The sequence below is a fragment of the Culex quinquefasciatus genome, chromosome 2 (genome assembly GCF_015732765.1).
Source record: "Culex quinquefasciatus strain JHB chromosome 2, VPISU_Cqui_1.0_pri_paternal, whole genome shotgun sequence".
Classification (NCBI taxonomy): Eukaryota; Metazoa; Arthropoda; class Insecta; order Diptera; family Culicidae; genus Culex; species Culex quinquefasciatus.
In genome coordinates this window covers 196,843,204-196,864,964 of record NC_051862.1, presented here as the reverse complement: position 1 = coordinate 196,864,964, position 21,761 = coordinate 196,843,204, and the positions used below count along the sequence as shown (strand labels likewise).

The 21,761-nt window shown below is 33.1% G+C and overlaps 1 protein-coding gene across 5 annotated transcripts in view; it reads right to left on the bottom strand.

Annotated features, from left to right (window-relative positions):
* LOC6036483 (NPC intracellular cholesterol transporter 1) overlaps positions 1 to 21,761 on the bottom strand; it is a 78,738-nt gene that overhangs the window by 17,105 nt on the left and 39,872 nt on the right. For 4 of the 5 annotated variants that reach the window (XR_005277834.1, XM_038258144.1, XM_038258145.1 and 1 more), the window contains exons 2-6: positions 20,757 to 21,002; positions 16,946 to 17,105; positions 16,570 to 16,880; positions 16,289 to 16,484; positions 4,824 to 4,967 (exon numbers count right to left, since the gene is read on the bottom strand). Coding sequence is in view for 4 of the 5 variants with exons in the window: in XM_038258144.1 (XP_038114072.1) it covers positions 4,824 to 4,967; positions 16,289 to 16,484; positions 16,570 to 16,880; positions 16,946 to 17,105; positions 20,757 to 21,002 (1,057 nt within the window). In the remaining variant the exon portion in view is untranslated. The remainder of the gene's footprint in view (positions 1 to 4,823; positions 4,968 to 16,288; positions 16,485 to 16,569; positions 16,881 to 16,945; positions 17,106 to 20,756; positions 21,003 to 21,761) is intronic. The other variant, XM_038258146.1, reaches the window with a different exon arrangement.

The following is a 21,761-nucleotide window of genomic DNA, read 5'->3' as shown; positions in this document are numbered from 1 at the left end:
ATTGATATATTGTACAGTATATTTCAAATTTATTTTTTTATTTTGTTTGAAACCGTTGAAATATTCGACAGCTATGAATTCGGATCGGACCAATTTTACATCTTCAGCAAAAATTTGTTTCTGTTTTCCTTATACAGGGTGGTATAGCTATTACATTTAAAAAAAATGTTCCTTTAAGAAGTTTATAACAACCTCTTTTTGATCTATTTTTACAATAATTATACTGGAAAATTTAAATTACACATTATAAAAGGTAAAATTACACGAAAATGTGTGATATTTCACGTTCTCTGATAAAAAATACATCTTGGAATGGGTATACCTTTTCTGAACTACTCTGCCGTTCTACGCATAATTGTCCCATGTCAGTTTTGATCGATTTTGACTTTATGACATTTTTAAGTTTAGTTTGATGTGTACTTTAAGAAAAACACATAAAATCTGGTACTTTGTTCGGAAACTCATTAAAAACAACACCAAGTCTGTTTGTCCCATCGTTAAACTTCTACTCATAATTGTCCCACCAAGTATTTTCTTACACGGAATCATTAGTTTTACTAAACATTATGTCTTGTTTACCTTTTGTAAAGCAAGAGAATCACAAATAAAGGTGATAAACTGCTAACTGGGGTGATTAGGGACACATAGGGCGAATAGGAACCCACGGGACAATTATGCGTAGAAACACAGAAATCTGACGAAAAATTTCAATCGCGTTTTTCTCAGTTGCACTTTTTTGAACATGGGACAATTATGCGTAGAACGGCAGTAACTGTGGCAGAAAATATGTACCAATTCCTAGATGTCATTTCATCTCAGAAAATGTGTAATATTACACTTTTTTTTGTCTGAGGTAAACTCTTATAATGTAAAAAAAGTCACACTATAACGATTATCTAATTATTCAATTTGTTTATTTTTTCTCTAAAACTATTTTTCCAAAGATTGGACCAGTACACAGTAAAACATTGTGTAAATTTGGAAGGTGTAATATTACCTCTTTAAAGATTTTTAATTCTTTTAATTTAATGTTTAATTTACCTCAATTTAGACTGAATTACCTAACAATAAAATAGTGGTAAATTTACAAATTTTTGGAGGTAAAATATGTACCCAGATAAAATGTTACCATGTTTTTTTTTTTAATTTGCAGTGCTTTGAAATGTTGCAAAAACACAAAATTTTAAACGCCAATCATGTGCAATTTTGAGTTATTTTAGCAAAATATATTGTAATAACTAGAATTAAACCTATTATTTTTTAAAGGCATTAATTGGATTGTTTTAAAAATATTGATTTCAACAATTCACAAAATATTTTTATTGTAAAGGTTTTGAGGTTAAACCTTTAACATTATTTATTTTTTAAAATTTGAATCATTTGAGTTAAATAAATTAAAAGAATAGTGAATGAAAATATGATTAAGACTTTTTTGGTTTTTGTTTTCAAAAAAAATCAAAAAACTTTTTTTTGTTAAAAGTTTTTCTGGAAATATCTAAAAATAATCTAATTATTTAATTGTAAAAATAATCCATATCAATAAATTGATTAAAAATAGTTATAAATTTGTAAAAAAAATGAATTGCAATCAATTATGTCTATAGGAAATGTGTAAATTCATATTTTTTAATGTGTTTTTTTTTCGTTGCCACGTAAGTTAAGGTTAGTATTGCATCAACTTTTTCAACCTTGTAAAATTACACATTATTCACTGTATATCTTGTCAATGTATTTTGTCCACAAATGATTTTGAAAAATGAACCATGACACGTTTTTTTTTGTTTTAAAAATAGCATGAAATGAATACAGTCAATGTTTTAGAGCGTCCAATTTCCCGGGGTTAGGGGAAAGTGGGGCAAGTGTAACAAGCTAAGGAAATGCTCGTTATAATCCATTAAAAACGTAAAAAAATCTGTCGGATTTATTAGAATCATCTTATTCCAGGTCTTGACTGAGACTTTGGTAGAGCAAGTTTTTAAAAAATTCTGTTTTTTAATGTAAAAAATTGATTTTAAATTTTTTGATTTTTCGTACGTTCTACTCAACTAGTGGGGCAAGACGAACAACCCGTTGGGGCAAGAGGAACAATGCATGAAAAAACATGCTAATTTACTAACAATTGAACTATTACCACTTAGATACATCAGATTAGGATGTATTTGAAACGTTTCTTTCATGTTTAGATAAAAAAATAATATTTTACTAAAAATTTGACAAAAAAAAATACTTAGATGATAAATAGTAAATTTTCATGATATTATTATATCGTTTTCGTGTATGGTCAATTTTTTAAACAATTGATTATCAGTTTTTAACAACTTTTATGTATTTTTTTCACAATAAAATATGTTGCTGCAGCAATTCGTATTTTTTTCCATACTAAAAATCCATATGGTACGCTTGCCCCACCTAAACAAGAATCATACTTTATAACCAAAACATAAATCATACTTTATAATACGTGCAAGTCATTGGTAGGGACACTAATGATCAAGGAAAAATAGCATTTTAATAAAATGAGCCTTAAAACGGACCCTAAGCCTTATTTTGTACTTTCCAAATATTATAAGGAGAAAAGGTTTTGAAAAAAACTTCATTCAATATTATGCCCCGTGGCGTTTAAGTCGTTTTGGTGGTTATGTGGTAGTAGAATCAGCTAATTGCATTGCTAGCAACAATTCCCCATACTGGAAATCATCAAAATTGTAAAAATTACGGCCTTACTAGCGATTGTTCCTCTTGCCCCATATGGTCGTCTTGCCCCACCTTCCCCTACAACAATCTCAGAGAACGGGAACTTTTTAACCGATTTCCCGGGAAACTAGCGGAATTTTTTAGCTTATTAGAAACTGTTTTGATCCTGATTCTGATAAAAACAAAAAAAAAGTTGAAAAAGATGAAATCGGCCTAAATAAATTAAAGTTTAATCAACTGAAAACCAGTTAAAATTTTCAACTTCATTTTCTTGCTTTTATAATCATTTTTAGCATGTTTGAACTCCTTTAAAACATTTAAACTACCACCATACAGTCCCACAAATACTTTTTTCCGGCAAACAAAATCCGTCAAAACCGCGATATTTTGAAAACTAATGAATGTAAAGTATCTATACGCGTGAAAAAAATGAAACGTAATCAAGGCTTGTAATTTAATTTTTTACATGTTTTTTTTTATTTTCGAAAGTTGGATTGAACCAGTAAAGTAGTGGTGTGAAGTGTCACACAGAACACAGCATTTTCACATCAGTGTTGCGGCAATTTTGTGCAATTAAAAGGTCTTTAGCAAAATATATTCTAATTTGAAAAATAAAACATATTTTTTAAAGGAATTGATTTTGGATAGTTTTAAAACGCGAAGCTTGATTTAAACAGTTTAAAAAATAGTTTTGAGGAAAAATTCAAAGATCATGTTTATTCAAAATTTGAATAAATCTCTTTATTTATAGTAAATGAAGACGTAATTTAAAATAGTTTTCAATGCAATGCAACTAATGTTTATATTCACAAGGTTAAAAAAATAGTTTGTTATAAAAGATTTTTTTTTGTTAATTTTGAAGTTTTTTTTTAATGTAATCGTAATAGCTCTGATGTTTTTTTATATTTTGCCAAAACGCGAAGTATTTTTCTAAATTTAATTGAATGGTAAAAAATAATCAATATAAAATTTAAACATATTTCAAATTCATTAATAATAAATTATTAAAAATTTAATAAAAAAAAATTATAATACTTTTAAAAATTCGAAGTTTATGGAATTAATTTTAAATAAAATCAATTGCAGTCAAAATATAGATATGTTGGATTTCAGCGTTTTTAATGAACTACATCTTGTAAAATATCACTTTTTAATGGTGTATCACCAAGAAAGATGTTTGAAAAAAGCATGACCACATTTTTTCATGTTTTAAAAATTGCATGAATAAATTATTTCAATTTTTAGGACATTCTTCTTATTGTTTGTGTCTTTTAACATCATTTCTGGAGTTTTTTTTTTTTTTTTTGAAAGGTCCAATAAACCAATTTTTTCAGTTTTTGCTTTGTGGGTGTTTTTGGAACCGCCTTGAGTCAGGAGTATTACAAAACACCCAAAAAGCAATATCTGAAAATTTGGTTTATTGGATCTTTTTAAAAAAAACTCCTTAACCTTTTCTGGCCTGATGACCCAAATATCTAATTTTCCAATTCTAGCCTTTAAGTTTCGCATGGTGATAAGAGTATTTTTTAAAATTATTAATTGCAAAGTCCATGGTGATTTTCATGCTTTTTTTTTCAATCCGCTTTACATTTTTTTAAACAAATAACTTTACTGGAAGTGGAAAACAATTGGTACAAATCAGCAGCTGTCATCCACAACTCAATGTTTTCTGCTGGTTTAACGAATTACATTTAAATTCTTTTTTATGTATCTGGTTGATTACTTGACGAAAAATTACATAAATCAGTATTCTTAGAAGTTTACACTACACATAAAGGACAGAGAAGACGATTAGTCACGTGGACACAAACAACAATGTTAACGACAGTGTCGAATGATGAGAATTGAATTACAAACACACGATGATTAGTGCGCTAACAATTCAATGTGAGTGATGACGATATGGCGTGGTGGCGGTGATGGTGGTGATGTTTCTCAAGTCAGGTGATGATTTGCATGAATAGTGTATGTGTGTGAATTTAGTAGTGCAGTTTTGTTTAGCAAAACAAATGACAACTTGATTGTGTTAGCACATAAAGAAATGATTTTTGTAAGTACACAAATAGATAACAAAACAAACAACACAAACAAAAAGAGTGGATAAAATAAAATAAAAAAACTTAACCTACTCGATCTTTTCGATTGCAGGGGCGAATCTTCCCGATCGGTACCACCCAAATCGCCACTGTTGTTATTAGACAGCCCACCGGCCAACCGGCGGCCCACGGCCGAGCGCAGGTCCGCGTGCAAAGTGTCGCCATCCACCAGTAGTTCTGAGGTTTGGAGGAGGGGGGAGAGGATTCAGGATGCGCGATTTTCGTTTTAGTAAATTTGTGAGGGCCAATGATGCACGATTGGTTTGTTTATTTTGTTGATTGTTGTTGTTGGGGTGTTGTTTAAGGTGTGTGTGACACCAAATGATTATCCAAAAACGAGAATAATTTGAATATGAAACAAAAAGAGAGAAAAAAAAGTTGATCAGATTTTGAATTTTGCTGAACTTTGTTGAGTGGCGATAATGGACGAAATGAATGATGGTTTTTAACTTCGCGAAGAAAAGCTAACCTCAATATGATCGAGTATTTCCCAAATTCTTGTTTCTAGAAAACGCAGCTTGCACGGAGAGAAATTCCTTCGAAGAAATGGCGAACATTTATTGATGAAAAATTGCCACTTTCTGAACAAATTTCTTTCCGTGCACAGCTTAAAACTGTTAAGAGTAAGATTAGGTTAGTCACATACTGCGTAGTCGGAGCTACCACTACCAAGGACCTTCCTTTGACCCGGTGTGCTTGCGCGTGTAGTTATGCTAGGTTATGTTTTCAAGATCAACCACTCACTGAACTGATAGATAAAGTATTTAAACACACTTTTGCGAATAACTTAAACATGCTGGAAAGTAACAAGGGCAGCCACCGCAGCTATAGGGTTGTTCACCAATTGTTGAACAAAATCTTACTAAAATTTGTAAACTGTTCAACAATTGACGAGCTACCCCTCCATCTCTTTCTAAGGTATCGCTACAGCCGATCGCTTTTTATACAGGGTTTTTAATTGGGCACTAAAAGCTGTTGAAAAAAAACACTAAACTAAACGCACTCGCCGATGCACGATGAGAAATTTCGCTCAACCCGCGAAAAAAAAAATGAATACGAGAGATTTGCACGTGGCGCAGCCATGTGGAACCAATGGAAATTGATTCAATTATGGCGTGGGAAAGAGAGGGCAAGCTCAAACTAAACAGCCTTGATTGATAACTCATTTAGCCTCCAGCCCGACCACCCAAGGCCCCTTAATCGTTCTATAATCCAGTAGCGGAAGTTAATTTCGTTACACCAGGTGTGGATTACACGCGAACACACAAAAAAAAATCGATAGACTTGTTTTATGATGGCAGAGTGTCGATACGGTTTTTAGCAGCAGAGAAAAGCCCCACGTCAGAATGCAATTTTCGGCTGCAAAATGTCGTGACCTTTGAGTTTGGTCCAACCAGCAAAGCCTTTGTAAACAAGCTGGTTTAGATTTTATCCATGACGGGAAGGGGGAAAACTGGCTTTGTCTCACGAAATTTGCCGTGGTGTGATGGACAGCGATAACCTTTTCCGGACATGCTGAAACTATCGCTGTTTGAATTTCATAGCAACCATGAATTTTCTAAAAAAAATAAAATCATTTAATAAGAGTCAATAACAAACGTCTAAGTTAAATAAAATTCAAAACATTTCAAAGGAATATGTTTTATTAAAAAATATATATTTTTATCAATTTATAAAACATTTTTTTTAACAAGAATTGAAAACCACGGCTAAAAAAAAAGATCAATAACAAAGCATTCATAGTGGCCACTCAAATCCCATTTTGAAATTCTGTTTATTAATTTTTCATTTCTCTCGAAACTTCGCAGTATTTTCAGAACTTTTATATCGAGCATGTTTTACCATGCACAAAGTATTCGTGCAAATCTTCGAATACAATTTTGTAAAGAATTGTGTGAATGCGAAAAAAAACTACATTTTCCCGCCTTTTCTTAATTTTTTCTGTAATAACAGGATTTTTTACTCAAAACATTAATCTCTACCAAAATACGCTAAAAACATTTTTATTCTTAGAAAAGATCTTAGTAGGTATTCGCGTAAAAATATATTTTTAACAAGATTATTATTTTATTTTTTGGATTTAATTTTGAAAATTAAGTTGTTAATAATTTAATGTTTTTTAAAGCATTTATGCTTCACCTTTTCAATAATAAAAACGCTGGATTTTAATTTGAAAAAAAATCATAAAATAGAATGCTTCGTAACTTTTTGTAAACAGAGAAAATAAAAAGAATAATGTCACATTAAGAAAAAAAATTGATGATGCATATAAAATGTCAACATTCATATTAAAAAGTAGGAAACAAAAATGATATACAGGGTGGCCACTCAAATCTCATTTTAAAATTCATTACTTTTCCCACCTTTTCTAGTATCTTCAATAATAGGAATTGTTAACTCTTAACTATAATCTTTACCCATCATTAATCTTAGAAAAAATCTTAGTATTCGTGTGAAAATATGATTTATCAAGCTTTATATATTATTTTTTTAGATTTAATTTTGAAAATCAATGTTTATACATCAAGTTGTTGATATTTTAATGTTTTTTAAAAGAATTTATACTTCATTTTTTATCCGAAATTTGTGGAAACACACATTTTCGAAACATTTTCAAAACAAATTCTTAAACTTATTTTGACAGTTTTACAATTTTATCACTTTTTAATATTTTCAAAAAGTTGTCCAAACATGTGAACAGTAGGTAACAAAACGAAAAGCATAACAAAGATGAAAAGCATTTAGGCATACTACTTGACATGTAAATGAAATTATTATATTTTTATAAAAAAGTTTAATAAAGTTTAAGATTAATAAAGATTTAAAAAAAGCAAAATCCACATTTTTTACCCATTTTGATATAAAAGTTCGCAGGATTCCTGAGGACTACTAGGATAGATAGGGGAAGGTGGGGCAAGACGACCATATGGGGCAAGAGGAACAATCGCTCGTACGGCCGTAATTTTTACAATTTTGATTATTTCCAGTATGAGGAATTGATGCTAGCAGTGCAATTAACTAATTCTACTACCACGTAACCGCCAAAACGACGTAAACGCCACGGAGCATAAGATTTAATGAAGTTTTTTAAAAACTTTTGTTTTCTTATAATATTTGGAAAGTACAAAATAAGGCTTACGGTTCGTTTAAAGGCTCATTTTATCAAAAGCCTATTTTTCCTAGATCAGTAGTGTTCCAACCAATGATTTGCACCTATTAGAAAGTATGATTTAACTTTTGGTTTTTTTTTTGTTGAGAGCTTTTAGAAATCTTGTTCAGGTGGGGCAAGTGTACCATATGGATTTTTAGTATGGAAAAAATACGAATTTCTGCAACAACATATTTTATTGGGAAATAAATACAAAAAAGTTCTTAAAAACTGATAAACAATTGTTTAAAAAAAAGTTCCTACAAAATAAAGTGATACTATGAAAATTTACTATTTATCATCTAAGCAATAATTTGTTTTCGTAAAAACGATCAAATTTTTAGTAAAATATTATTATTAAACCTAAAAGTGAAAGAAACGTTTTAAATACATTCTAATCTGATGTTTCAAAGTGATAGCAGTTCACTTGTTAGCAAATTAACATGTTGTTTCATGCATCGTTCCTCTTGCCCCAACGGGTTGTTCGTCTTGCCCCACTAGTTGAGTAGAACGTACGGAAAATCAGAAATTTTAAAATCAATTTTTAACATTGAAAAACAGGATTTTTTCAAAATTTGTTCTGTCAAAGTCTTAGTCAAGACCTGAAATAAGGTGATTATGAAAAAATCCGACAGATGTTTTAACGTTTTAATGGGTTTTAATGAGGATTTCCTTAGCTTGTTACACTTGCCCCACTTTCCCCTAGATTAAAATAGTAAAAGGAACAATTCCCCAAATTTTTTCTTGATTTTTTGTGGATTTCGGCATATTCCCGAATTTCTCATTTGAAAAAAAAAAACGTAATTAATAATTTTGTAAATTGTCACAAATTTCATTTCGAGTTACCGTTTGTTATAAAATTCATCACAGCATAAAAAAAAATATTCAAACACTTTTTGTGATGAACTTGACAAACTCTGTTTCAAGTTTTTTGTTTAAAAAGGCAGTAGCGAAATTAAAAGTGTTTTATATAATAAAAACTTTATCAATTATGAAAATAATGAAAAGGATATTCAATTCAACAAAATAACATTAGATTTTTTCTTTACTTTTTTATAGGAGACAATCCATAAACCACGTGGAAACTTTTTTGAAATCTCAGGACCCCCCCCCACCCCTCTCCCCCCCTCGTGGACATTTTCCTTTAAAAACATTTTTTTTGTGAGAAGTGAGATTAATAGAAACCGAAAAATCATTTCTGGAGTTATTTTAATGGTGCTATAAGCTTCTTTGTTTCATATGTTTATAGAATCTTTTGGAAAAAATCCACATTTTCTTCTACAAAACATAATTTAATTGAGAAAGGAACCCAGAATTCAAAATACATTTCTCAAAACCAGTTCTAAAAAAATACCTAAAAATTTATCAAAATCCTGAAAAACATGTTTTTTAAATCGATTTCCCCTCTTGGGTGGCCACCCTGTGTATTATTGACAGTTGATAAACAAGCCTAAAAACGGTCCAATTTTAAATAATGTTTAGATTTTTCATAAAAATAATATTGAATTGTTCATTTATTCAAATAAGAAATTACAGTTCAACCCAAAATACAGTTCAGTTCATAATTGATTTTGACTGATAATTTAATTTTGTTTTATTCTCGTCGTTAGCTCTTCTCACAATTTAATCTTTCTTTTTATTTGAAGGTACCGTAAAACGGGGTGACTTTGATAGGTTTGCGATTTTTCCGTAAAATGAAGAGCACAATTAAAATACGTAAGGAATGGTTCAGAAACATACTGACCGTGATAGAGAAGTGTTCAAAGTACCTCAAGAAGAACTTTTCATAAATTTTTGAAAGGTTTATAAAGTTAGTTAACTATAGTTAAGAAAATGTTGATGGATGTCATTATTTTAAACTTCTAAAAGTGTCATGATTTTTTCAATGAACATGATTTTTAATCGGAAAACGGAATGCATTTTCGGATTCTTTGGACAATTTTCCACTAGGAGAAGATTTGATAAGTTTGTAAATAATAAATAATATGTATTTTTGAAACACAATTTAAAAAAACTCCTTATTTATGTAAAATGTGAAAACTTGTGATTCGTGCTTCGAATTCAGTATATAATGCAATATAAATCGATAATTTTATAAACAAAACTAGTTTTACAAATTTCAGGCAAAATTCTGACTTTTTAACAATTTTACCTAAAATTTATATGTATTTTGTTAAACAGTTTATAAACTTAGTTAACTTAACAAAAACATTGATTTTTTTTCTTACAAACTATATTAGCTACTTTAGTGATGGTACATTTAACGTACAAATGATGTTTGAACATCTTAAATATGATTTTAACAAGAAAAAACTATGACTATCAAAGTCACCCCGGAATTAAAACTAAGAATTTTGAACGTAACTATTTTTCTAAACACTATTGAAAAAACTTTTTTTCCAAAATAGTGCATGGCCTACCCCAGTACATGTTTCAAAAATAATAATCTTGAGAAAAACCTTACCTGTTGGAAAATATTCTAAAAACAAATTGAAATCCTATAAAAGTCACCCCGGTTTACGGTATTTTGATTTAGCTCGTTTATTATACATTCATGGCAGACTAAATCTGAGTATGTATATTTTATTTATTTGGGATTATTTATATGAGCACTTGTCCACGAAGCGGGAGGGGGGGGGGGGGGTTGAGATTTCCAAAAAAAAGTTTTCACGTGGTTTATGGATGGTCCCTTTATTTATTTTTATATTTATTTAATGAATTTTCTATACTTCAAATCAAATATTATTTAAAAAATCATTTATTTTGGATTTGGACATTATTTAAAAAAACCATAGCAAATAAAAAACTAAAAAAAGTTTCTATTTCTCATTTGAATTGATTTAGGAAAAATGCACTTTGATCAACAACTTGCGCAGTTTAAAAGAGCAAATTCTACTCTGTTGCATTTTCTTTACTAAAACTTTGATAAGCCGTACATCAGAGCCCGGTACGAATGACGACTCAAAACTGCATCGATTTAACAACAACCCCCATTTTCCCGCGGAAGGAGTTGCTTCTTAAATCGCGTGTTCCGTCCATCGCCTCACGACATCGTCCGGGAAGGACATCCCATAATTTCCGCGTGACTTCCTGCCTTTTTACGGTGTTCGCGTTTTTTCTCTGTTTTGCTCCGATATTTATAACATTTCGGCCCCGGTCGTGACAAATAGCGTCTAGCGTGTGTGACATCGGGGAAAATCGATGGGATTGCACTGAACTTGACAGTGGGAAATTTTGGGCGGGAAATTGTTGCCCTTTTTCGCAATTCTTCTTTTCTTCTTGGTAACCGAATTCGAACTTCTGAATGCCACTTCAAGTTCAAACTCGAATTCGAATTGTAAATCTTGCGCCCCATCTTGGTTGTGTCGATTTCCTCTCGATATCGATAAATATTTATTCACATGAAATGATTCCGAGCCGCTGCCTGTCTGCGTGATCAAGCCCCAAAATGGAGCACAAGCACTTATTTTCATCGTCGTCGTCGTCTCGTTCAAATACACGTATCTAGATATTTGAATGTGAAATCTCCTTCCCCTCTTGCTCAAGGGGTCACCTTTTGGAAGTTGATTGATTCGGCCGAGATGTGGTGGCCAGAGTGACGACATGCAAATTTTATTCGTGTTATTTACTCGAATTCGACGAATTGCTGTACGAAGTACACCGTCCAGGCTGTGAGCAAAGTGATGAAAATAGGACTTTAGGTGAAATTGTCCAGCAATACTTCAATTAGCGTTACGCTAAGTGAGGAAGACAAATCAGGGACGAGCTCGTTTTGTTGAACCGTGTTGACAATTGTTCAGTTTTCTAGATTTCTTTTAAGGAAATTTCAACTGAAAATCATTACCTCACAAATTTTAATCCAGCTCAAATAAAGTCGTATCGAATTACAAAATGCAACCACGATTCCGGTGATTCACACCGCAAAACCTCCAAGAAATCTGGCCCCGCCATAAACAATAATATATCAAAATCGCTCGCGTCAGCTTAATCTGCGGAAGGTCTTATCGAGCGCTTTCTTATCTCAATCTAACCGCACCACGGAGAAGCTCATCGTCGACGAAGGGTTGCACAGCTGCAGCAAAATAGCTTCAGTCAGTGTTGAATCACGTTCCCCGTATCGAACGATATTATCGGCATCGGCGAGTGTGTCTGTTTTTATTTCAGTTTCTTCCGTCATTCTATGGAACGCGTTGACTAAGAATCGCGCAAGGAACGTACGAACGCGTACTAGTACTAAATGGGAATTTATACACGCTTTTATTGACTACTGATAAGCGCGCGCGCACACGATATCTTGAACCCCTAATGATAAAGGAAAAATGCTATGGGAATATGTAACAAAAACACTCGGCTAAATTTAGAAGGAAAATAAATTAAACGTTCCACTATCTACTATCTGGCTAGAAAAGTAAAAAAAAATGCGGCAGACGAGTGGGATTTCTTTTAAAAACTAGGTGAATCAAAAGGTTTGATTTCAATGATTGATAACGTTTTAGAAGATGAAGAAGAAGAAATCTAGATATCCGTACAAATCGAAGGATAAAATAATCATTCCGACAGGTTGAGTAGTGACCGAGAACCAGCAAGTTAAAGTTATCGTTCCTAATTTATTTGGAGTCTTGGACGTTCGTGTAAGTAAAACATGTCTTGGGTATTCCAGTGCTAACAGGGTGGCTACTTTTCGCTAGTTGTCAAAATACTTTTTTTTCGTAGTATTGTAAATTTCTTGGATATTTTATTATTAAATTTGTTTACTTTCCAGATTTTTTTTTGTATTATTCTTTGCTTTGACCAATTGAGGAAAATAAAACTCAATATAATTTAAACAACTCACAGTGATCATGATATAAATGCTATGGAATCATATTAGAGCAATTCCAGCTCAAATCCGATTTTTTTCTGGTACTTTTGTACCCGACCCTCTCCGATTTCAATGAAACTTTGTAGACATGTTATCCTAGGCCTATATGAGCCATTTTTGTGTATATAGAGCCAATAGTACGTGAAAAAAAGAAATGAGAAGGGCGTAAGGTTTTTTAAATATTTTTATATTTTGTAATTTAAAAAATACTGGTCGAAGACAAAGTTGTAGGAAATTGGACGGGCTTTCTGAAAAAAAAAAATACACTGAAACAAAAATACACGCCACTTCTATGAGGTTTTTTGATTTTTGAGCTTCAAAGTAAAATTTCAAGGTTATGTCACGATTTTTTTCGCTCAAATTTTTTGAGGAAATAGCCTAAATTGTTACAAAAAGACTCACGAAAAATGCAGGATGTATGTATGTATGTCTCTCTTAAAAAAATACAAAAATCATTTACTAAAACTATTTTTTGAAAAGTGACCTAAACGTCATTTTTTCAAAAACCGATAGTGGGAATCGATTCCCCAGACAATTTTACATGAAAGTCTCCATATTGACCATTGTCTTAAGTCCAATCCTTGGGAAGATACAGCGGGTTTAAAAATAAAAATGATGAAAAAAGAGGTTTTTTAGTGGTTTTTGACAATTTCTATATGACAGACTTGATTTTTCAGTCTCGAAATATTTTTATCGGAAAACTCGTCCAATTTCCCACTTTCAATTGAAATGCTGTCAAAGGCATACTTATTGTCTTTGACCACTTTTTGATTTTTTGGCTTCGAGATACGGTAATTTTGAAATTACAAAATACAAAAATATTTAAAAACCTTACGCCCTTCTCAAATGTTATTTTCGAGTACTATAGAGTTATCTACGTGCGCATGTATTGCGTGCACGTACACGAAAAAGATTGAGGTTAAATTTTGTACCGGCCAGCAAAACAAATGGTGTGCTAGTGTGCGTGACATCGACCTTAGATAACTCTATTGGCTCCATATACACAACAATGGCTCATATAGGCCTAGGATAACATGTCTACAAAGATTCATTGAAATCAGAGAGGGTCGGGTGTAAAAGTACCAGAAAAATTCCTGATTTCCTTTTCTGTTTGCTACCCCGCACAGATAAATGTGGGTGCGCACATGATTCCATCCTTTCTGTATCCGAAATTTACAATGGGATGGGGTTGGGATTTATTGGCAGGAAATGAACTTTCTTTCTGTTGATTGGAGCAAGTCAGGGGGCCAAAATCTATCATACCTTAACGAAAATTAGGCGTTTACTGACATCAAGTTCAAAAATGTCAAGTTGTTATATCAATAAATTTATGAAAAAATAATAACCTCAAATTTCACGTTTTTTCCAATCTGATTCGTCAAATAAAGCTCTTTATTGATTTTAATAATAAAATAAACGTTAAACAACGTATTCTGTATCGATTACAATCGATTGCACAAGATTTTTTTTCAATGAAATGTAATTTTTAGAATTTTTCAAAGAGATTTCTGAAGGTGAGGAAACGAAAACTTAAAATACAATTTGCATAACAAACATTGTCTTCCCCTAAGCCAAACTTCATACACATCGTGAAGCAGAATAAATAAATTGATATTTTTTATTTGAAATTTGGTTGTTTCATTAAATTGATAAAGAATATTTTGCAACGTTAATTTTAAAGTAAAAAATAAATATCTAAAATTCCATAATACTGAACTTCCATACTAAACTGGATGAAAATGAAATCATTAATTTTAAGTTATTCTTAAATTTAAGAACATAGGAATAACCATTTTAAGACTGTTTTGATACCATTGAAAGTGTAAATCTAAAACGGTTATAAGCATTCCATAAACAATATATTTTGATTTTTTGTTTTCCTTAAAGTTGCATAAATCAAGTCTTCACTTGGCAAATGTAAAATTTCTTCAAATTAAAAATCAACATATAGATTTTCAGGCATTATTTTTAAAGGTTTAAATTATTGTTACTTGAGTACTCTTAATTAGATATAATATTTCAAATTTACCAAATTTATAGTAAATAAAATTGAAATTTGTGTTTGCTTGCTTGCAAAAACGATTAAATGCAATAGATATAAAGAAAATAATCGACATTTCTTCTAAATAATAATGAAAAAAAAAACATAAAAACCAAAATGAAAGTTACAGTACTTGTTCAGTACTGATAACTTAGCTGCATGAGACAAACGTTAAAAAAAACAAATTATTGAGGGGTCGTCGTAAAATGAAGAAAACAATTCAACTATTTGAATGTTTTTTTCTTTTTTAACTTTTATTTAACGACTTGATATGGTCAATGGCCTTGCCATTTTTACTAAGCAAGTTTGAAAGAATTTAGTTTGCTTCTCTTGTCTGCCTAATTTGATTCTCTCAAATATTTTTTTTTCCCGCGAAAAAGAGAGGAGGCGAAACACGCAGAAGAAAATAGCTCCCGAACCATTCGAAGAAAAAAAAATCAACCAGTTGAAGATTTTTTGTGATTTTCATTGTTAGCACCACTTAAATCAATTTATTTCGTTTTGTTTACAAACTTTGTTCATCTACAAAAAGTGACGAGCAATTTTTCGACGTGTGGCGTTACACCTGCAAGTGTAGTAGTGACTTCGATGTTTCACCGAATAATCCAGATGATTATTTTTTATCTATGTTTCGTGGGATAGCGAAAAGAGACATGTTTCCTTCCGAATTTTCTTGATGAGCATCAATATATTTTAATTTTTTTTTTTGGATTCTTCCATCACTGCATGCTGTTATCAAAAATCAATGTATCAATGAACTTAAGAAACAAAATTTGACGTGAAACGGTTTGTACCTGTTGGTTTCAAAATTCAAAATTTTTAAAAATATTTTGAAAAGGCATTATTTGATTTAAAATTTACAAAAAACGGTGTTTTATATATACTGAAACAAGTACAATACAAGTTTTTCCAATGGAAATTACAATTTTAGTCAATGATTGTTTTTTTGCCACTTTACTTTTAGGGGAAATAGGGGAGATAAAAACCAAAAATAAAATTAGTAACGGCCATATTTCATAAAAAAGCAAATGTTCGACCTAAGATTTTCAACATTGTCGGTAATTATTTGTTTCGCAAGCTGTGTAGCCACCCTGAAATCCTTGTTTGCCTAAGAGATGCCTATTTGTTACGTTTTTAAATTGATTATTTTTCTAGATTAGAGTCAGAGCATTTTTAGTAAATTTTCCATGTAATTTTTTCAACACGTTTAGTCAAATCGCTCTGAATGATTGCTTTTACAAAAAAATGCATTTAGTAAACCACACGCGCACTCGTTAAAACCAGATAAAACAAATATTCTAAAAAAGGATTATGGAAAAATCTCACTCTCCCTAACTCCCAAAAAATGACCGCGACATGAAGTTTGCTTTCTCATGGATGGATGGACGGATGGATGAATGGAATGGAATGCGTCAAAACCCGAAAAAATCGAACAAATCTCAACTTACCGGCACCATTTCCGCCGGACTGGCACAGGCACGCACCAATCACGAACAACCCACTGCACACGAGGAACACCACGAACATGACGACGGCGTACCCGTCGTACCCGTAGATCACAAAGGGCTGGGGCGGCGGCGACGGGGGCGGTGGCCGCGGACACGACAGCTCACAGTCCACACACGAACAGGCCGGCGTTTTGGCCTGTGAACAAGCAAAAAACCAAACCGTCGAAAGGTCATCCTCTGCTGTGGTCAAGAACAGTTTCGCAATTTAATTAAAAACTTACGTCCAGCTTTTCGCTGCACGGAACAACCCGTGGGTTCAGCGGGACGAGCTCCTGCTCCTCCGCCGCCGGCACCGTCGGTTCGTCATGCTCGATGTAATTAATCTGGAACGGGACGTACGGGTTGCCCTCGGTCGTGCCCATGTACGTGAACCACTTCCGGGCGCTGCACTTGGACGCACCCCACGAGCCACACATCAGATCGAGCGCGCGCCTTCCCGTCGACGGACTCGACACCGCACTGCACGAGTCGTACGTTCCGTTCATGTACTGGCCCGTGATGTGCAGGTCTATGTTGGTGATGTATTCTTTTTCTGGAAACAGTGAAAATGGTTTGTTAATGTCAAGTCGACAAAAATCCCCTCAAAAAAAAACTTACTGGTGTCCGTGTTCATCTCGGTCGCCTTGATCTCCATGAACTTGGACTGCTGCGGGCTGCAGGTAAAGTCGCACATGTGCCGCACCAGGTTGGCCATGCAGGACGGACAGCGGGCCAGGAAGTTGGCCGCCAGCTTGACGTTCTGGTTCAGGACGTCGACCTGGAGCGTGAGAGAGGGAGGAAATGGAAATGTGAAAAAATCAATCAATCAAATGTTTAAATAAATTGGTTTTTCTGGGTGCACAATACGACAGGAACGTGCAAAATTAGATAAGTTATGACAATACAAATGATTATTATTTTAACAATTAAGAAAGAACCTGATATCACAAACTATAATCATGGAAATTAAAAATAACGTGTTTGATCTATGAGAAATAAAGGATAGTTTTTTCTTACTGGAACAAAAAAAAACTTTTCCAAACAAGAATTAATCAATTGAATTGAAAAACATACGAATTCAAAAGTGAATCAAAAATCAAAGAATGCTGAAAAAACAAGACTAACAATGACCAAATCTATGAAGATAAGAAAAGATTTTTGATTTCTAATTTTTCTCCATTTTAAATGCCAATTGTGCATGATAACAAAGCATTTCAGGTGGACGACATAAGGGCAAGTTATGATGCTTAACCTATGCTTACCTTCATAGCACAATTTTTTATGCGATGAATGTTAGAATTCGGATGACCTTTTATTTTTCTTACTCAGTCAACATACATATTTTAATTTAATTCTGTATTCAAAAAATGAAAAAAGATTGAGACTATTCACCGGATAATAAAGAAAAGCTCTAAATTAATACCTATGTGGTGAAATACTTTTAAGAAATTTTCACAAATTGCAGAACTTGTCTAGTCTATAAGCATTGTATAATCAATTTGACAGAATATTGTTTTTTTTTTCTGAAACCATAAGCTCAATTTTGTTCCTTGATGTACTCTAGGTAAGGGCAAAATCGGTCGACATTAACTCACTGATATGGGAAGATAAAGTTTTCTATACAATCTTTCAAATTCTAAAAATATAGTAAAACAGGAAAACTTTACATTCTCAACTCAATCCCTGAGCTGAATTTTACTTGAAAACACTAACATTTTGAAACATACCACCTTCATGTATATCAATCGATTCAGCATCAAAAACTGAACAAATTTCTATTCTTTCATCGCTGGATAGGTAATTAAAAAAGACTTTTCCCACGAATAATACAGTTTGAAGATCTGGCAACCCTATCTAATGTTATCACCACATAAGGTATATTTATGTACTTTATTTAAGACGGATCTCACTAATCTGTATGAAAACTTTGTCCGGATCCATCCATCTCAAGATATTGTTACTTAATGATATTGATGTTCTTTTTGAAGCCGGATCATGCAAAGCATTATGAAAAAAAAAACAGATACTTCATCTTCTACACAATAGAATCAAAATTTTATTTTCCAATTGTGTAAGGTCTCAAGGAACTTGAGGCTTTAAAATGGGAGAGCATCATTCCATCACCGCCATTTTGGCCGCCATCTTGGATTCACAAAATTTAAATCACTTTAGAATAATTTAAAAGCCAAACCTTAGCTCTACAATAAAAAAAAACAACGAAATTTTTTTTTCGGGATTCGATTATCCGAAGTGATATTTGTTGTTGTTGCATTTTTAGTATTTTAATTTACACCTAATAAATGTTTGTTTGATGCTATTTTATTTTTTATGTTTTTACAGCCACTTTTACATTTATTTATTTTCTATCAAGAATGATACAGACCACACTCGATTATCCGAAGGCCTCGGAAAAATTTCACTTTGGATACCGTAAACCGGGTGACTTTGATAGGATTTCAATTTGTTTTTGGAATATTTCACAACAGGTAAGGTTTTTCTCAAGATTATTATTTTTAAAACATGTACTGGGGTAGGCCTTGCACTATTTTGGAAATAAAGTTTTTTCAATAGTGTTTCGAAAAATAGTTACGTAAAAAATTCTTAGTTTAAATTCCGGGGTGACTTTGATATTCATAGTTTTTCTTGTTAAAATCATATTTAAAATGTTCAAACTTTATTTTTACATTAGATGTACCATCACTTGAGTAGCTGATATAGTTTTTAAGAATAAAAATCAATGTTTACATTTAATTAACTAAGTTTATAAGCTTTATAACAAAATACATATTAATTTTAGGTTAAAATTGTTGAAAAGACGGAATTTGGGGTGAAATTTGTTAAACTGGCTTTGTTTATAAAATTATTGTTTCTTACTGAATTTTACACTGAATTCTAAGCACGAATCAAAAGTTTTCACATTTTACATGGAATTAGTTCAACTGAAATTACCTATAAATTTGGAGATTTTTTTAAAATGTATTTCAAAAACACCGCCTTATTAAACTTATTCACCCTTCTCCTAGCGGAAAATTGTCCAAAGAATCCGAAAATGAATTCCGTTTTCCGATTCAAAATCATGTTCATTGAGAAAATCATGACATTTTGAGAAGTTTAAAATAATGACATTCATCAACATTTTCTTAACTATAGTTAACAAACTTTTTAAACTTTTCAAAAAAATTTCAATTTTTTTTTGAAAAGTTCCTTTTTAAGTACTTTGAACACTTCTCTACCACGGTCAGTATGGTTCTAAACAATTCCGTACGTATTTCAATTGTACTCTTAATTTTGCAGAAAAATCGCAATCCTATCAAAGTCACTCCGGCTACCAACGGTAATCGAATCACGAAAAAAAAATTTCGTTGTCTAATTTCTGATTGTTGAGCATAGGTATGACCCCTGGTTATCAGGACGTTTTAAAATAAAAACTTCTTTGATTTTCCTATGAAATTTGCTAAAATTTTCTGAGCACTTTCTTTTTGAACCAAAAAATGACAATTTCTAGAGTTTTTTTTAATAGGTCCTATAAACATATGAAACACAACAGCTTATAGAACCTTTTCAAAAATAACTCTAGATTTGCACCATGCACTGTATGTAATGATGAGAAGAATTCTAGAAAAAAAATATTAAGTCAATAAAAAATAAACCGTTTCAAACATTTTCTTTTAATCCGAAAATAATTTTATTTGGAAGAACTACTGAAAATCATTCATTTCGCAGATCTGCGAATTTTCGAAGAAATATGCATTTTCCGAAAACGTGGTACTTTTTTTGCTTTCCTGTTTTTTTTTTTGCGACGTGGCCACCCTGATTTTATTCTCAACCTGATAAGTTCATTTTTTAGTGCTTCATCAAAAAGTGACAAATTTAACAAGATTTTTTAAAAGTTAGGACAAAAACTCTTCAGTACTCAACTTTTTATCTATAAGAGTCACATATGCTTAGCAACAAGTAACAATTCCCGAGTCAAATCAATTCATAATTAACCAATTTGGATCAGTCATCCAATCACGCAAGACAAAAATACCCCAAGTCGTTGAACTTGTCCGCTCCTCATTGTAAACAGTAGGCAACCCCAAAATAAATAATTGGCACAGCCCAAACACTGACTGTACTAATTAGAAAGCCAGTGTGACCAAACAACTATTCCACCCTATCATCATCATCATCAAAGTGGAAGGAGCGCGGTGAGGGGAGCGTTTCTGTTTACGTCCCCATCGTCTGACCACATCGGACCACTACTGTGAACGCAGACGGAAGCAGTTTTGCGTTTCATTGCCAAGGGAGAGATCTCTCTCTCTGAAGTCGTTGCTTGCTAACTAGAATGCAACTCATTGTTGTGTCCAAGTCGAGCGATTTTTCAAGCCTAACGCGACTTCTCACGGTAGTTTTCCATCCGCCGCCATCCGTCTATAGCTATACTGACCTGTTGTGCGTCACAGCACGTGACGGCGTCGTCCACCAGCAGATGTTTGCACCACACCTGGAGCAGGTCCCGCGTCCGGTCGTCCACCGGTCGGGCGGTTCCGTTGTACGGACAATACTGGCTGGTTTGCAGGCTGGGCGAGCCGGCGACGTTGCACACGCCGTACCAGACGCACGTGCCGTCCCCGGTCCGTGCCGGGGATGTTCCTCCTCCCGTATCATCGGCGATTGTGGTTTGTGCGAGGGACTGTGGAGCAAGAAGAAGAAATCAGGTTAGTAATTGGTATAGTGTTTGATGGGACGGGGATCAACGATCCGTTATCTCTTATCAGGCAGTCGACGTCAACGTGTGTGTTTAGTTATGAAATAGTGTTGGATCGGGTGACGACCTTGAAAAAGGTGGTCCCGTGTGGCGCCACTCTTGAACTATTTACTTGGGGGGAAGTTCAAATAAACAATCGCCGTTATAGTGTTGATCCAGTTTTGAAAGCAACTTTATGATTTGTTTAGATCGATAGGACCACCCTGGGTAATCCCATCTCCTGACACCATCGTCATCATCACCGGCCATCACTTTGGTTTATTTATTTGCACTTTTCGACTCCGTCTGCACCTCTCTGGTCTGGTGTGATCTGGTCTGGCACAGGACCAAAAGGTTGAAGTTACTATTTTATAACCATCAACAACTGCGACGACGACGCCACCGTGGCGTACACGGATATTACCCCGCTAGCGAGAGGTTGGCAAAAATGTAAACAAAAATTCGACTGTTCAAGAAGACGGCGACGACGATACCTTACGGACATCTCCGTAACAAGTTCTAATTGCGTGGGGCCATCTAGGTCAACGAGCGGAAATTGCGCCCAGGGTTGCGCAGCTCATCTGGACGAGCAAATCTCAACCTTAAATACGCTTACGGTTGCGTGCGGAATGATTTAATTGCCAGAAATGTGGCCAGTGAGCTGAAATTCCGGGCTAGATTCGTGTATCAATTTCAGCGTCGCGG